At 37.4% G+C, this 17152-nt stretch overlaps 1 protein-coding gene across 1 annotated transcript in view; it reads right to left on the reverse strand.

Moving 5' to 3' along the window:
* Positions 1-17152, reverse strand: part of CD163 (CD163 molecule) — a 103286-nt gene that overhangs the window by 15963 nt on the left and 70171 nt on the right. Inside the window, exons 18-19 of the mRNA XM_088789710.1 lie at positions 10377-10529; positions 4771-5085 (exon numbers count right to left, since the gene is read on the reverse strand). Coding sequence (XP_088645836.1) covers positions 4771-5085; positions 10377-10529 — 468 coding nt within the window. The remainder of the gene's footprint in view (positions 1-4770; positions 5086-10376; positions 10530-17152) is intronic.

A 17152-nucleotide genomic window follows, 5' to 3' on the forward strand; every position in this document is an offset into this window, starting at 1 on the left:
AAGAGCTGAACTAACCCAGAGTGAAAAACAGCCATAGGATTCAAGAGGTTAGAGGGCTATCAGGCTGACAAGGTTAGAAGAACATCCTGAGATTTCTTGGGCTAGAATTCTGAGCAGCTTTCTCTCAGTAGCCAATCTTTAAGTGACCGAGGGTAGGGAAAAATGAGGGCTGGATTCATGAGTGTATGCCTAACAGTAGACAGACTACAGTTTAAGGGAGGAAATATGGATATTATAACTAGTCCAGTTTTATGATTTCACATTTTACTTTTCTGATAATTTTTGATGGTGAAAAATTCAAGGAATTTCTTAGGTGAGCTGATGGTAAAAGAAGTTGCCCACAGATGAGTCTGAATGTTAAGAAAGCTCAGAGTGTCATAGGAGCATGAGTGGCTGGTCCTAACCATCTCTCTTGAAACCCTAGTGTTTGTCAATGAAGCTGAGAGACTGAGCTCTCAGGGGGAGTATGCAACAAAGCCGAGTTTGCTGATCACTTCAAACTAGGGTTTTTCCTTCCTAGACGTGCGAATCTTATCAAATGCTAAAGAGTATAGTAATTGATGTATTTTAATCTATTTTTTTGTAAAATGTGTATTCCTCTCTTATTTGGATTCTTGAAATAAGAAACCAGCATGTTATACAAAAATGAGTAAGAGGAAGGAAGCAGAGAGCAAAGAAGCAATAATATGGAGATTTCAAATTGCAAAAGCCTCAATATGGACGAAAGATATAAATATTTGGGGAAATATTAGCTGAACAAGTTTTTTTAAATTAAATGTATTGGGTGACATGGGTTAACGAAATTATATAGGTTTCAAGTGTACAATTCTATAATACATCATTTGTATATTGCATTGTGTTTACCACCCAAAGTCTAGTCTCCTTCCGTCACCGTATATTTTACCCCCCTTTACCATTTTCTGCCTCCCCACTTCCCATTTCCCCTCTGGTAACCATTAAACTATTGTCTGTGTCTATGATTTTTTTGTTTTTTTGTCTGTTTGTTTATCTTGAGGGTAAGAGGGGTGGGGGGTGGGAGATGAGGATAAGAGGGATCAAATATATGGTGATGGAAGGAGAACGGACTCTGGGTGGTGAACACACAATGGGATTTATAGATGATGTAATACAGAATTGTACACCTGAAATCTATGTAATTTTACTAACAATTGTCACCCCAATAAATTAAAAAAAAAATTTAACAACACACTGCGCTTCTCCCATCCACCGCTAAACCTGTTCCCCTTTCCCATTTTTCCCACTGCACATGAAACAACAACAACAACAATCACAAGAGCTATAAATGGATAGAAAGGAGAATCAAAACAAAAAGCACTGTTGTAGAAGTGGAGTGTGTGTGGGTTATGAGGTAGGTTACGTTGGGAGTGGATAAAATATGAAACTGAAAGAGGGAGACCAAAGAAAAAAAATCATGTTCATGATTTGGTCATTCAGGGACCATATTTTAGACAGAATGAAAATAAAATAAAATCCCAAATCATAGAGAACAGTTTTTAAAAATAAGCTTGCCTGGTTTCTGAGTGTGATCATGATTATTTATGTACATGGTAGAATCCTTCCTAGTAAAAGACTCTGATTAATAAGCATGCCAACTTTGAGGCATGCATGATCGAGTTTCAGAAATGTTCTAAAAGAATAAAAAGTCTGCCACAGAGAGCAAGAAAGCAGAAATTATACCACAGAAATTAAAGACTTGAAGGATAAGTTTGACATCTTGTACAAGAATGAATGGGTGAGAAACAAGATGACCTGCTTATTTTATATTATTTATCCATTTCTATCTCCCCAGAGAAGGTGAGGTTAGGACCCTTCATCTAATCTGGTTGGGAGGTTGGTCATAGGCTACTCATTCTAGCTAAATAATTTTTTTAAAAAATTAAAGTATGGGGCAAAGGGGGTCAAATATATGGTGATGGAAAGACTCTTTTACATAACACGATGTTGGTTTCCATATTAATCCCACGAGATTACAAATTTAGAATGTACACTATTTTACTTAGTGTGACACACACATATATATATATATATATATATATATATATATATATATATATATATATATCAGACACTCAAATATATGCTGAATAAGCAATAAGGTCTTGTATAATCAGGATAGAGCCTTCTGAAGCAAATTTTTATTATTTTTAATTTTCTACTTGATTTTAAAATTCAAATGGAAGAATAAGTGTGTGAAAATTGCGAGGAAATTCATGAAGTGAAAGGCTGATGTAAGGGTATGAGACATTTAAAATATTGAAACCAATTATGTTTTTGTGTAACAATAGACTAGAGTACAATGGAGCAGAATATAAATACCTAAGACTCAAACACACACACACACACACACACACTCACACTCACACACACACACACAGAAATTTAGTATTTGAAAAAGGTAATATTTTAAATCATTAGAGAAGATAGATTATTCAATAAATACTGTTGAAAAATTTAGGGATAGATTTAAAAACAATAAAATCAAATCTCTATATGATATCAATCTCCAAATATATTCATATCATAATAAGACATTGAGAGAAAAAATACATTATATGTTTCCTTTGAAAAATACAGTTGAGGCCTTTTGAGCCCCTTCTTTTGCTTCGCCTGCTCCAAACTTCGGAGTGTACCTTTTCTCCTAGTAATGCCGCCCTGGGCCTAGCCCTTTAGGCCGTTGAGCTTTTTGAGTCTTTTGAATCACGCTTTTGCTCAGACCCACTCCAATCCCTTTGGAATGTACTTTCTTTTCTAATAATGGGCCCTTTTCTAATAATGAGCCTTCTGCTTGGGCCCACTTCTATCTCTTTGAAGTGCACTTTTTCTTTTAATAAACTGCTCTTTCACCACTTAAAAAAAAGAAAAAAAAGAAAAAAAGAAGAGTTGATTGTAAAGAAGACTCATTTTAGGGCTCTTCTATTAACATAAATTTTTTCAGCATGTCATCTAACATGACCACACATTTCCATATTGACTAAAATCATTCACCTCTGTGATGTGATAGAGATCCTTTCATTTGTCTATAATTCTGTAAGGACATTTTACTATCTGTACAAGACTGTTAGTAAGAAGTGAAGTTTTAATAATCCAATAATTCCCTAAAGGTTATTTGAGGTAAAAGAGAATTTGGGCTCACCACAGATAACACCAGTCAGAGGTTGTCAGCATGAACTTTCCATCAAGGTGTATCACATAAGAGAGGGTCACCGGAAGTCCAGAAATAGAGAAAAATTGAGCCTCTGATTGGGAAATGAAAAAAGAGAGATAAAAGAGGCTCCAAAAGAGTTATCTTTAAACTCTCTGAGCAGGTCTGATATTTAGGTGGGAAAAAGTTATTTGAAAGCACTATTGAGAGTCCATTTCATGCTGTTTTATTCAAAATACAAACATCTTTTTAGAGTTTGCCATGTTTCAAGAACTTTGGTAGGTTCTGGGAATGTAAATGTCAATAAAACAATGTTCTTATCTTTGTGGGGCTTTACTTCTAGTGGAGGAATAAAACAAGTAGACAGTTTTAAGCCCTTTGGAAAGCCCTCTGTGAGACCTGGATAGCACAAAGAAGGAAGCTGTGCATTTAGAGGGATATTTATTTATATGAATTAACCCCACCTAAGGCAAAATGAAAATTATGGTCAGATATATCCTTGTGTGGTTTCTTGCTATATAGATATTCTGGGTCCTTAGACAAATTACTTAATTAACATTTCATTACTGGGACCCTTTCTTCAACCATGCTGACCTTTTCTGACCTCAACCTTGAGTCAATCTTAGAACTCATTCTTCTCCTTTCCTACAATCATCCATACAGGATTTACATAAAGGTATACATGGCCTTCTCCACACCATACCTGGACCCTCAGTGCTGCTCAGAGAACTGTGTATGTGCGCTTTGTCACCTCCTATTGCCGTTCCCCTCCACAGCAGCTACTATAAGTCTCTTCTACCTTATTAAAAATTATGTTTGTCCTCTTAATCCCCCTTTTAGCAAATAACCTCCAAATACAATTCTCTTATACCATTGAGCAGTCAGGTATAAATTATATAATCCCTCACCATAAAACACATAAATTAATATTTTATTTCATGGCTTAGTTTCCCTCCAAAGTCTGATTTATACTGATTTTTTGAAAGGAAAATGGAGAGAGAATCCTTTCAAGTAAAAGTGGAAGGAGAACCTATGACTCAGAGTATTTTATCCATAGTTTTCTGGTCCTATTGACCAAATAACTATGAATATTGATGTATGAATTTGCAAAGGAGACTTGCAATTTGGCACAAATTCATAAGTTCCTCTTTGATTTGTTTAATGACATTCCTTGTGCTTCTATTCCTACTAATCTAATGCAAAACAATGCCTTATACTATATATACAGAGATTATTCCACCAAAGAAAACACATCTTCATTCTTGTCCCTCCCTTCAACAGGCTCACTACAAAGGAGACGTGTGTGGTGATTTGCAAAAGTTGCACGATTACTAAAGTAAATTACAAAAAATTTATGAAGATTGATTTGAATTGGGATGATACTAGAATAAACTATTTAGACACTGGAGAAGGAAAGAATAACAGTTGAGACAATAAGTAAAGTAAATGAACTTTCACATCATTCGCAGATGCTTTGTGCACTCAGGGACAATGGGTAGGTTCTCAGACCTCTCTAGTCTATCCAGCTTCTGTTGCCCCAGTGATCAGATACCAGCTTCCTTGGAACTTTCCATTCCCTTACCCAATGGACAATGCACTGACCTTACCTGAGCAAATGACTCCCGCATCCTCTCTGTGATCGCAGTCATGCTGCCCCCAGCCCTGGGAAGGGCACTTCCACACATGGGACTCCTGTCCTGTGCAGTTCACATTGTCCAGCCAGATGGGGTCTGACCCTTTCCCAAAGAAAGCCAAGATCAAGGCACTGAGAGCTTCTCCACAGCCCAGCTGTCTGCATACCACATGGGCATCATTCAGGTCCCAGCTGTCATCACAGATGGTGCCCCAAGAGCCCTGGTGAAGGATCTCTACTCTTCCAGCACAGGGACGGTCCCCATTAACCAGGCGGAGCTGTCTACTGTCTGAGGAGAGAAAGTGATGCCAATGTGGCATTTAACAGGGGATGAGAAGGGTTTTCTGCTCCTGTGGGACCACTCACCTGAGCAATTGGCAGTGCTCTCTTCTGTGGTTGCAGAGCCTGGTGGGCTATACTAGGACCACACCTACGTCTGGTTTTCTAGAGCAGTGATCAAAGAGTAATATTGTTGAAAAATAGGAAGGACTAGGAAAAATTAAGCTGAAAATAATCTAGTGAGTAGTCTGAGTTAGGAATTGTTATATAGGTCTTATCAGAGTTAACCTTCTGATTTGTAGAGTTCTACAAGGCATCTGAGAAAGATATACAGGAAATGTTAGAATCTCTTCCCTAAGCAGTTAAACGAGTTAGAATCACTGTAATGGGCTAGCAGCTGGATGAGTTTCTTATAAACCACACACATGTTGGTGCCATCAACCTGACAGTTAGATGAATTTGCTTAAAGAGAATGGAGTGAAGAACTGAGGTGAGCTCATCAGAAGCCTCAGAGAGTAGCCATGAATCCTATTCCACTCAGAATTGTTCTTCTTGGTATAGTCATTCAGAGCTGAAAAATGAATGGACCATGACACAGGCCATGGTCTATCCCAGCATATTTCACTTATGATTCTAGGCTTCAGACTCCAGATCTGGATACTGAGTTTCAAAAAATGTACTCCTCTTTGAGTTGATTGGTCAACCTCACATGAAAGATGATGTTAGGTGATATTGACCTTGGCCTGATTTCCCTGGGAGTCATAGAATGTTGCTTCTTCCCCCAAACAAAGCTAACCTCTATTTGGACTTCATGTCAGGAATTGTTATTAAAAATTTGGAAGATCATGTCACAAACATGGCAGTATGAGGAGTGCGTCTTGAAATCTCCCCTGGAAGTTACAACAAATTGAACAGCTATAATTCAACAAACAATAACCTAAGCAACACACAAGCACCTCTGAGAGGTCAGTGCATTGAATCATCTGAAGGTGGGCAAATCGGGTGAGCAAGGGAGAAAGGAAGGGGGAAGTGCAGAGATGCTTGTCGCAGGCTGCAATCCAGAGTTCACTGCAGTCTCAGGAGAGGGAAGAATTCAGGCTGCAGGTCCACTCCCTGGGGCTCAAAGTCCTCCCTGAGGGATCAGCGTATAATACAGCTGAACCCAGTGCTTGGGGCAAAGACCTTGGGTGAGAACTGTGGTTTAAGCCCTCACTGTCAGGCAAAAAACAGAAAAACAGAAAAAAAAGACACAGAGCCTGGTCAACTCCTCCCTCACAATGCTCACCCCTACTCCAGTATTAGAACGGTAGCAGTGTCAGATTAAAGAACAGAGTGTCTACAGCCCTGAGAACTGGAGAGATAGTCCTGCAGCCACAGATACATAGTCTGACTAATTCTGGCAGTAGAGAAGGAACTGTAGGGGTGAGACAGCTGTGGGCTGGAAGTCTCCATTGCTTGGAGTCACAAACACACCAGCCACCTCTCACAGCCCACCCTGCCCCCACCTTTCTGGGTAGATCCCTGCAGGGGCAACCAGAGCTGCTCAGACACACAGGCTCTACATTGGGCTGCAGAGGCAGCACTGGGGTTTCAGAAGCTCAGAACTCTATTGTCCATCACATCCTCCTATGGAGGAAGTGCTCTGAGATACAAGTGATCTGCTCATAGAGGAGAAGCCCACTTTCCAGAGAACCTCCCCAGCCCCCCACTGTGTGAGAGGCCAGAACACAGTAGAATAGAAAATATAACGCCATGGTGTGAAAGAGAATAAAAGGCTGCAGCGGGAGAGAAAATCAAACATTCCACCGACTGTTGGTCGGGTTGCTGATTGGTGCAGCCACTATGGAAAACAGTATGGAGGTATCTCAAAAATCTGAAAATGGAACTACCTTATGATCCAGCAATTCCACTCCTAGGTATCTATCCGGAGAAATCCAAAACTCTAATTCAAAAAACTTTATGCACTCCTATGTTTATTGAAGCACTCTACACAATAGACAAGATGTGGAAACAACCAAAATGCCCATTGGTAGATGACTGGATTAAGAAACTGTGGTACATTTATACAAGGGAGTATTACGCAGCCATAAAGAAGAAAGAAATCTTACCATTTGCAACAACATGGATGGACCTAGAGAACATTATATTAAGTGAAATTAGTCGGACAGAGAAAGACAAATACCATATGATCTTACTTATATGTGGAATCTAAAAAAAAGAATAAGTGAATGAACTAATCAGAAACAGTTTTGGAGACATAGAGGGAAAACTGAGGATTGCTAGATGGGTGGGGGTGGGGATATGGGGGAAGGTGAGGGGAGTCAGTAACCACAAGATGGCCATGGGGTTTTGAAAATTAATTTGGGGAATGTAATTAATAATGTTGTAAAGATTTTGTAGGGTATCTGATGGACACTTGTGTCATTAGGGAGACCACCTCAGGGATGATGTAGACGCCTGATCACTGCATTGTACACCTGAAGCTAAAGCTGAACAATAATGAATGTCAACTACAAGTTTGTTTATATATATATATTTACAAGAAGCGGAGTACAGCATTAGGAATAGAGACAGTGGAAATGTAATGGCTCTGTGCGATGTCAGAGGGATAGAGGATGGGGGAGGGGGGTTCACACAGTGTGAAGGATATAAATGATAAACGTCTAAGTATTACTTTGTCTTGTGCACCTGAAACTAATAATAATAATAAAAAAAAACATGAGGTACCATCTACACTTCCTAGGATGGTTATAACCAGAAACACAGAAAAAAAAGAAAGCAAATGGTAACTACTAACCCAACAATATTAGTAATTGCATTTAAAGTAAATGGATTAACTACTTCAAGTAAAAGCCAATCTAGATTAAAAAAAAAAAAATTCAAGTAAAGGTTATGTGCAAGATACTCACCTTATATATGAGGGCAAAGAAATGTTGAAAGTAAAATAATGGAAAAAATGAAAAAATGTATTTAAATACTATATAAACACTAACTCTAAGTCAACAGGAGTAGCTATATCAGTATCACAAAAAGTAGACTTTAAGGTAAGATTTACTAATTGAGTTAAAGAGGGTATTTTCATGATTATAACGGGATAAGGCCTAATTAAGATATTATAAATATCAAAATCAACCATTATTAACATATGGCCCAAAGCCAAGGAACTGGAAGTTTTAAGAAACATAACAAGGCTATTTCTATTTACTTTGCTCATTTGTTCAGTTCTTTAAATTCCATATATAAGTGAGATCATATGGAATTTGTCTTTCTCTGACTGATTTATTTCACTTAGCATAATGTTCTCTAGGTCCATCCATATCGTTGCAAATTGTTGCTAGATGGGAGGAGGGTGGGGATGAGGGAGAAGGGGAAGGGATTAGACAGCATAAATTGGTAACTACAGTATTGCCACGGGGATATGAAAGACAGTTTGGGGAATATAATCAATAATGTTGTAAAGATTTTGTAGGGTGTCAGATGGACACATGTCTTATTAGGAAGACTACTTCATGAATGGTGTAGATGCTTGACCACTGTACTGTACACCTAAAGCTGAAGCTGAATAATATTGTATGTCAACTATAATTTTATATATATATATATATATATATATATATAAAATTATATATAATTATAAAATTATATATATATATATATAGTCATGGGATAGGGAATATTGTCAATGGAGTTGTAATAGATTTATACGATGTCAGAGGGGCAATAGATTGGGGGAGAGGGGTTATCATTTTGTGAGGGGTGAAATGTCTAACTATTACATTGTTTTGTACACCTGAAACTAATAATAAAAAAATAAAATAAAGAAAGAAATATAACAAGGGAGTGAGAAACAGAACTTCTTGCTCCTGTTGGGAGTAGAATTTCCCAAAGAAGAGAGACAGAGACTTCTGACCGGAAGGACTTGAAATAAAGACAGAGACTTCTGACTGGAAGGGCTTGAAATAAAGAGGAGACATGAGTTAGGGAAGGGGTAAAGAATTGAGGAGTATTGCTAAAGCAGCCGGAGACCAAGGCTTACACCTAGAAGAGCTGGTTTTCCAGGCATGTGGTTGGATTATTCTCATTTCAGGAGCTCACACTGATATTTTGAGTCAAGAACCTAATGGAGGCTAGATTTCATGTAGGATCTGAGGGAACTACAGGAGAAAACTCACCATAACGACATTGATAAGCATAGGATTCTTCCTAAATAGCAGATCCATTAGGATCTCAAGTACAAGCTCAAGTACCCCAGTGGGACAGGGAAAAATTGACCAAGAGAAGCACATCCTGAAGTCGCTAAGGCTGGATGCCTCTTCTGCTTTCAGTGCTAATATGAATCCATTTATGAACACTTATATTTCACATCAGTTTTCTCTGCTGCACAGTGAGGTCAGAGGACCATCAATCCAAGAGGTAGGAATGGAAAACATCACAGGCAGGAATACAAAGTTCTGCCAAGAACCCAATACTGGGGAAAAAGTACAGTAAAGCAGAAAAACCTCTGAGCTGTGGGTTTGTGGGGAAGAAAAAGAAGCTCAAAGTCAGGCTTAGACTGCAGGTGCAGGGTTATTGGGGGGTGTAATTACAGTTCATATTGGAAGTGCTTTCTTTATAGGCAGGAAGGTTTCCCTATCTGCCCTTATCATATACACATGCACACACATCATCACCACCACTACCACCTCCACTACCAAGTGCACCAGTCTGGCTTAAAGAGTGAGTTCTATGAACTCCTATTTGAAAAGTTGACTTCCACTGGGCAGACATATTCTTATTCACACATTTAGTCTTCTAACTCTTCTTTCTCTCTCTCTCTCTCTCTCTCTCTCTCTCTCTCTCTCTCTCTCTCTCTCTCTCTCTCTCTTTCTCCACACACACAAACACACACACATACACACACCCATTGGCTAAAAGAGCAGAAATAGCAAAATACTGGTGGGGAGAGACATAATATAGAATACAGAAAGGACAGATGAGAGACGCAAACTGGGGTAGTCCCTCAGCCATAATCCATTACAGGAAGTGATCAGACATTTTCTGAGCTTTTAGATGTTGGAGAGGGCTGAAACACAGATTCAGGTCAATCTGAGAACACAGTTTACATCTCTGCAATATCTTACTTGGAAAACTGAATCCCCACGGAAGAAAAATCAACATTGATTGTCACTAAAGATTATCTTTGGTCAAAACCAAATGGTCAATAGAAAGGCATTGTCTTTATAATCTCAGGGACCATTTACCCCCGAGTTTTAGAGCGAATCCAGTATCGCTGCTGATTTTACGGTGTAAGGCTATGCTTACCTTGAGCACTCGCTAGGACACTAAAGAGGAAAAAAGCAAGTCCTTGGAGAAAGCAGTGTCGATTCATGGTTGTTTTGACCGTCTTGTCTTCAGGTAATAGTCTTGGCTTCCTCAGACCACGCAAGGAATCCTCCCAGTCCTTAAAGGGAGCTCCTACACCAGGAAGAGCATTACATAGTCCCACACCCTGACATCACTATCTTCCGGGAGCGAATAGAAACTCTGCTTAACATCTTCCCTACCATCAGAGACTATATAAAAGGAAACTTTCTGAAGTTCAAACACCAATGAGATGCCGAATCTTAAATATCTCCTTATATGAGATACAAGGTTTTCTGACATCAGGTGTTATTCTGCCCCCAAAGCTGATATGGTAAAGCTATATTTAAAAAAAAAATGTATATGTGGCTTTCTCTTCTCCACCTCAGAGGTCTGGCTCAATGACTGGTTCAGCTCAGCTGGTGAGATCAGTCAGATGCACTGTTTCTGGGTCAATTCTACTACCCCATGGGCCCAAGACAAAAATGATTTTTGTTTAATTAGGCCTAATGAATGTCAAATGACCATCATGCTGTGACTGCAAAGAAACAAGAAGTATCTAACAGTAACAACAAAAAGTCAGCTGGGTAGAAAATATGATTAGAAAGGTAAAAAATCCTCAGCTAAATAAAGAAAAAATGTGAGACAGACATTAAGGGGACATGATTATTGGCTTCATAGTAGACTCCTCTCATTTTATTTCTGGTTGGTAAATGAAAGCCTTATAAAGATTCAGGATTTTTTTTCTTTTTCAATTAAAGTTTATTGGGGTGACAATGGTTAGTAAAGTTACATAGGTTTCAGGTATACGATTCTGTAATGCATCATTTATATGTCACATTGTGTGTTCACCACCCAGAGTCAGTTCTTCTTCCATCACCATATACTTGATCCCTTTACCCTCATCTACCACCCTCCTCCCCCTTTACCCTCTGGTAACCACTAAACTATTGTCTGTGTCAATGAGTTTTTGTTTCTTTCTTTGTTTGTCTTGTTCTTTTATTGTTTTCAGTTTTATATCCCACACATCAGTGAAATCATATGGTTTTTGACTTTTTCTGTCTGACTTATTTCACTTAGCACGATATTCTGCAGATCCATCCATGTTGTCATAAATGGCACTATTTCATCTTTTCTTATGGCAGAATAGTATTCCATTGTGTATATATGCCACGTCTTTATCCAATCATCTATCAAAGGACATTTCAGTTGTTTCCAGGACTTTTGATGGCAACAAGTGTAAAGTCTGCTTTTTTTTTCCTTCCCTCAAACCACATATTACTTTTTGTCCCCAAGACTACCATAATCAGTACATACTTCACCTAGGAATACATTACAGTTTCCTGGGACATGGTGGGATTACAGATTACAAAGTAGTTACAACATTAATCCCCATTTTACAATGTGTCAGTCTGTACCTGGCAATCCAGTCTTCAGTGGTTAGAAAGAGCCTGCCCTCCTACTCCTTGGTCCTTTTTCTCAACATTTCTGTTCTTATGCCTCCTCTTCTTCTGTTCATTTTCATATAAACCAGTTAATCTGCTTTCACATTCTTTTCAGGACCTTTGAGTAAATAAATAAAATGGATGTCATTACAGTACTTGGAAATGAAATCAATTTTACACAAATTGCTTATCTCACCCTTGGTATCAATAAAACAAGTACTCATAATGTTATCACTTTAAAAATTTTTTTATTGAGGTATATAGGGGTCCAAAGTCATTTTTCCGAATGTGGTTATCCAGTATTCCCAACACTTATGGAAGAGGCTATCTTTCCCCATTGAATGTTCTTAGCTACCTTGTAAAACATTAGTTGACTGTATATACAGGGGTTTATTTCTGGGCTCTATTCTGTTCCAATGATCTATGTGTCCATTTTTATGCCAGTACCATACTTTTTTAATTATTATACTATTGTAATGTAGTCTGAAATCAGGGAGTATAATACATTTGGCTTTGTTCTTCTTTCTCATAATTGTCTATTCTGTGTCTTTTGTGGTTCTATACAAATTTTAGAATTTTTTTTCTATTTCTGGGGAAAATGCCATTTGAATTTTGCTAGGGATTGTGTTGAATCTATAGATGGCTTTGGGCAGTAGGGACATTTTAACAATATTAATTCTTTCAATACATGAGCATGGAATATCTTTCCATTTGTGTTTTCTTTAATTTCTATAACAAAAGTCTTGTATTTATTGTACAGATTATTTTACTTCCTTGGTAAGCTTATTCCTATTTGTTTTTTATGCTATTATGAATGGGATAGTTTTATTTCTTTTTCAGATGTTTCATTGCTTGTGTACAGAAATGCAACCGGTTTCTGTACGTTGATTTTTACTGAATTCATTGATTAGCTCCAACAATGTTTTTGTTGAGTTTTTAGAATTTTCTATATATGCGATCATATAATCTGCAAATAATTATAATTTTACTTCTTCCTTTCTGATTTGGATGCATTTTATTTCTTTGTCTTGCCTAACTGCTGTAGCTAGAACTTCCTGTATTATGTTGAATAAAAGAGATGAGAATGGGCATCCTTGTCTTGTCCCTGACCATAAAGGAAAAGCTTTCAAATTTTCACTATTGGGTATAATGTGAACCATGCGTTTGTTGTATCTGACCTTTATTATGTTGAGGTATGTCACTTATACCCATTTTTTCAAATATTTTTTCTGTGTCTATTGAGATGATCATGATTTTTTTTTTCTTTTGTTCTATTAATGTGATGTACCACATTTATTAATTTGTGTATGTTAGCCATCCTTGCATCCTAGGGAAAAATCCCACTTGTTCATGATGACTATTCTTTTTAATACATTATTAAATTCAGTTTATTAATATTTTATTGAGAATTTTTGTATCTATATTCACCATGGATATTGATCTATCACCATGGATATCGGTTTTGTTTCTTGTAGTGGCTTTATCTGGCTTTGGTATCAGTGCAATGCTGGGCTAATAAAATGAGTTTGGGAGTTTCCCTCCTCTTCAATTTTTTTGGGAAGAATTTGAAGATTGGCATTCATTTTTTAAACATTTGGTAGAATTCTCCAGTAAACTATCTGGTTCTGGGGTTTTCTGTTTGGGGAAGTTTTTGATTACTGATTCAGTTTCTTTACTCATTACTGATCTGTTCAGATTTTCTCTTTTTTTTTTTAAATTTTTTTAAAATTTTATTTTATTAAATTTATTGGGGTGACAATTGTTAGTAAAATTACATAGATTTCAGGTGTACAATTCTGTATTACATCATCTATAAATCCCATTGTGTGTTCATCACCCAGAGTCAGTTCTCCTTCCATCACCATATATTTGATCCCCCTTACCCTCATCTCCCACCCCCCTTACCCTCTGACAACCACTAAACTATTATCTGTGTCTATGAGTTTCTGTTTCTCATTTGTTTGTCTTGTTCTTTTGTTGTTTTTGGTTTATATACCACATATCAGTGAAATCACATGGTTCTCTGCTTTTTCTGTCTGACTTATTTCACTCAGCATTACTCTCTCAAGATCCATCCATGTTGTCACAAATGTTCCTATATCATCTTTTCTTACTGCTGAATAGTATTCCATTGTGTATATATACCACAACTTCTTTATCCATTCATCTATCGAAGGACATTTTGGTTGTTTCCATGTCTTGGCCACCGTAAATAAAGCTGCAATGAATTTTGGAGCACACGTTCTTTATGCATAAATGTTTTCAGATTTTTTTGGATAGATCCCCAGGAGAGGGATTGTTGGGTCTTATGATAATTCTATTCGTAATTTTTTGAGGAACCTCCAACTGCCTTCCATAATGGCTGCACCAGTCTGCATTCCCACCAACAGTGTATGAGGGTTCCTTTTTCTCCACAGCCTCTCCAACACTTGTTACTATTTGTCTTGTTGATGATAGCCATTCTGACTGGGGTGAGGTGATATCTCATTGTGGTTTTTATTTGCATTTCTCTGATGATTAGTGATGTTGAGCATTTTTTCATATGTCTATTTGCCATTTGTATGTCCTCTTTGGAGAAATGTCTCTTCAAGTCCTCTGCCCATTTTACAATTGGGTTGTTTGTTTCTTTGTTGTTGAGTTGCATGAGTTCCTTGTATATTTTGGATGTTAGCCCCTTATCGGAGGCACTGTTTGCAAAAGTCTTCTCCCATTCAGTTGGTGGCCTCTTTATTTTGTCGATTGTTTCTTTTGCTGTGCAGAAGCTTGTAAGTTTCATATAGTCCCATTCATTTTTTTTTAAAGTTTTTACTTCAATTGCCTTTGGAGTCAAATTCATAAAATGCTCTTTGAACCCAAGGTCCATAAGTTTAGTACCTATGTTTTCTTCTATGCAGTTTATTGTTTCAGATCTTATGCTTTAGTCTTTGATCCATTTTGAGTTAATTTTGGTACATGGTGACAGATAGCAGTCCAGTTTCTTTCTTTTGCATGTGGCTTTCCAATTCTGCCAGCAACATTTATTGAAGAGGCTGTCTTTTCTCCATTGTATGTTTTTTGCTTCTTTGTCAAAAATTATCTGTCCATATTTATGTGGGTTTATTTCTGAGTTCTCAATTCTATTCCATTGGTCTACGTGTCTGTTTTTCTGCCAGTACCATGCTGTTTTGATTATTGTTGTACAAGTTAAAGTCAGGGAGTGTGATACTTCAACATTGTTCTTTTTTCTTAAGATTGCTTTGGTTATTTGGGTTCTTTTGTGGTTCCAAATGAATCACATGATTTTTTGTTTTATTTCTTTAAAAAATACCATTGGAATTTTGATGGTGATTGCATTAAATCTGTATATTGCTTTGTGTAATATGGCCATTTTAACTATGTTAATTCTTCCAATCCATGAGCACGGAATGTTTTTCCATTTCTTTGTGTCTTCTTCAATTTCTTTTAAAAATGTCTTGTAGTTTTCAGCATATAGGTCTTTCACAAGAAGGATCTAATCTGGCACTCAATTTATTGCTCACCTGTTGCATCTTGAAGTTTTTGATAGTTTCTGAACAAGGGACTCTGCATTTTGTTTTGCAATGAACCCCACAAATTGTGTAGCTCAGAGAATAGTTCCTCATAGACAAGTGAAAGGGAAGTTTGGTCTCTTGTAGTCTTATTCTTATCTTCTGGGAAGATGAGTTTGAGTCCTTAATTGCCAATCCTTGTTGCAAATATAAATTTTGAGTGGGCCCATATTTCCCAATTACAACCAGAATTACTTTCCCAAGTCATTTTGCTATTTCTGAGTATCTTTAAGGGGAATGGGAATATTGGATTTCATGATAGGTACCTTCCTGCAGTTACAGCCATGCGTGTAGTTTTTTTGATGCTGTGACCATATTTTCCCAATCACAATAATCACGTATATTATCAAAAGACTCTTTTGGTTACTTCAAGATGTAATAAAGTAAGAAATACAGTTAAAATGGCAAAACACTGATAAGCTACATTCTATAGTTACTAATACTATATTAAGATTACTCTGATAAACGTGTTTTCACTGGGGCAGGTTTTGGGTCATGGGTGAGAAGTAGTCTGTATATTCTTAAGACCAGTGGCATGACTGATTTCATAATTTTCTGGGCCCAATGCAAAATGAAAACATGAGATTCCTTGTTCAAAAACAAGACTTTGAAGATGGTGACAGCAGAACATTAAACCAGTACAGGGCCCTTCTGAGTATGGAGTCCTGTGTAACTGCATAGGTTGCATATCCATGAAGCTGGTCCGGATTCACAGAATTTCAGAGCTGGAAGGCCCAATAAAACATCTGCTGCCATCACCTGTGTAAGGGTGGTGGTATCCCTTGGGAGAAGAAAAACTGTAGAAGCTGAAGCAGCTATACCCATTTGAGGATTTTCAGAAAAGGCTGGGATTATCCTTGTGGACATTTGGAAAATCAGGATCTGGCCCCTAAGTGACCTTATGGAATAGATGGTAATGGAGATGTACCTTTCTGTGATCAAATTCCTGTGATTTAGCCCATTTTATTGGGAAAATTAGGATACTCACAATTTCTCCAATTTCATGTCCCTGCTGTTTGTATAGAGTGTGCAGTAGCTCTTCTCAGAGGTCTTTAGTTTTTACTACAGGTATAATATTTCCTAGAGAATGATCTGAGATCAACAGTTTGTATCTAATATGATTTTCCTGATGTGTTTTATATTGTGCAGAAATGATCTCAATCTGAGTCACCAGAGATGCTGTGTTTTCACTTTGCCCCTGATTCTGAGACCTGTAGAGGGCTCTGTTTAATCTCTGAGTTATAATCAGGCCCTGAATTTGCTATTGCAGATTGGTTTTCACATTCCTCAATGAAAGAAAACTTGGGAGAGGAGAAACTCCTAAAAGAACAATATGTTCAGAAAATATCACTGTTTATATCCAGATAGGATAATACTGACTTGTGCTCCATTTTCATATAAATTGTCCAGTAATAAATACATTGGTCTTTTCAGACCAGTTTTGTGTTATTGAGAAATCTTTGCAACTATCTAGAGACTTTAACACAATTGCTTTTACAGTGTTCGTACCATAGCCACTTTAACTCAAATATACATTTTGTTCTACTGGGTGAAACTCTAGATGAGTGATCCATGGTCAGACTGAGGGAGAGTCTGAGTCTAGATGCAGAGTTGAGATGTCTCTCCTCTCAAGATGACCTGACAGTAAAAACATGAATATTCCAGAAATATTCTATTCTAATTATTACATCATCTTTTCTTATATAATTTTGGCTCCTCCCACTAT

The sequence above is a fragment of the Rhinolophus sinicus genome, chromosome 1 (genome assembly GCF_057876585.1).
Source record: "Rhinolophus sinicus isolate RSI-liver-muscle chromosome 1, RSI-T2T, whole genome shotgun sequence".
In the NCBI taxonomy this organism is placed as follows: domain Eukaryota; kingdom Metazoa; phylum Chordata; class Mammalia; order Chiroptera; family Rhinolophidae; genus Rhinolophus; species Rhinolophus sinicus.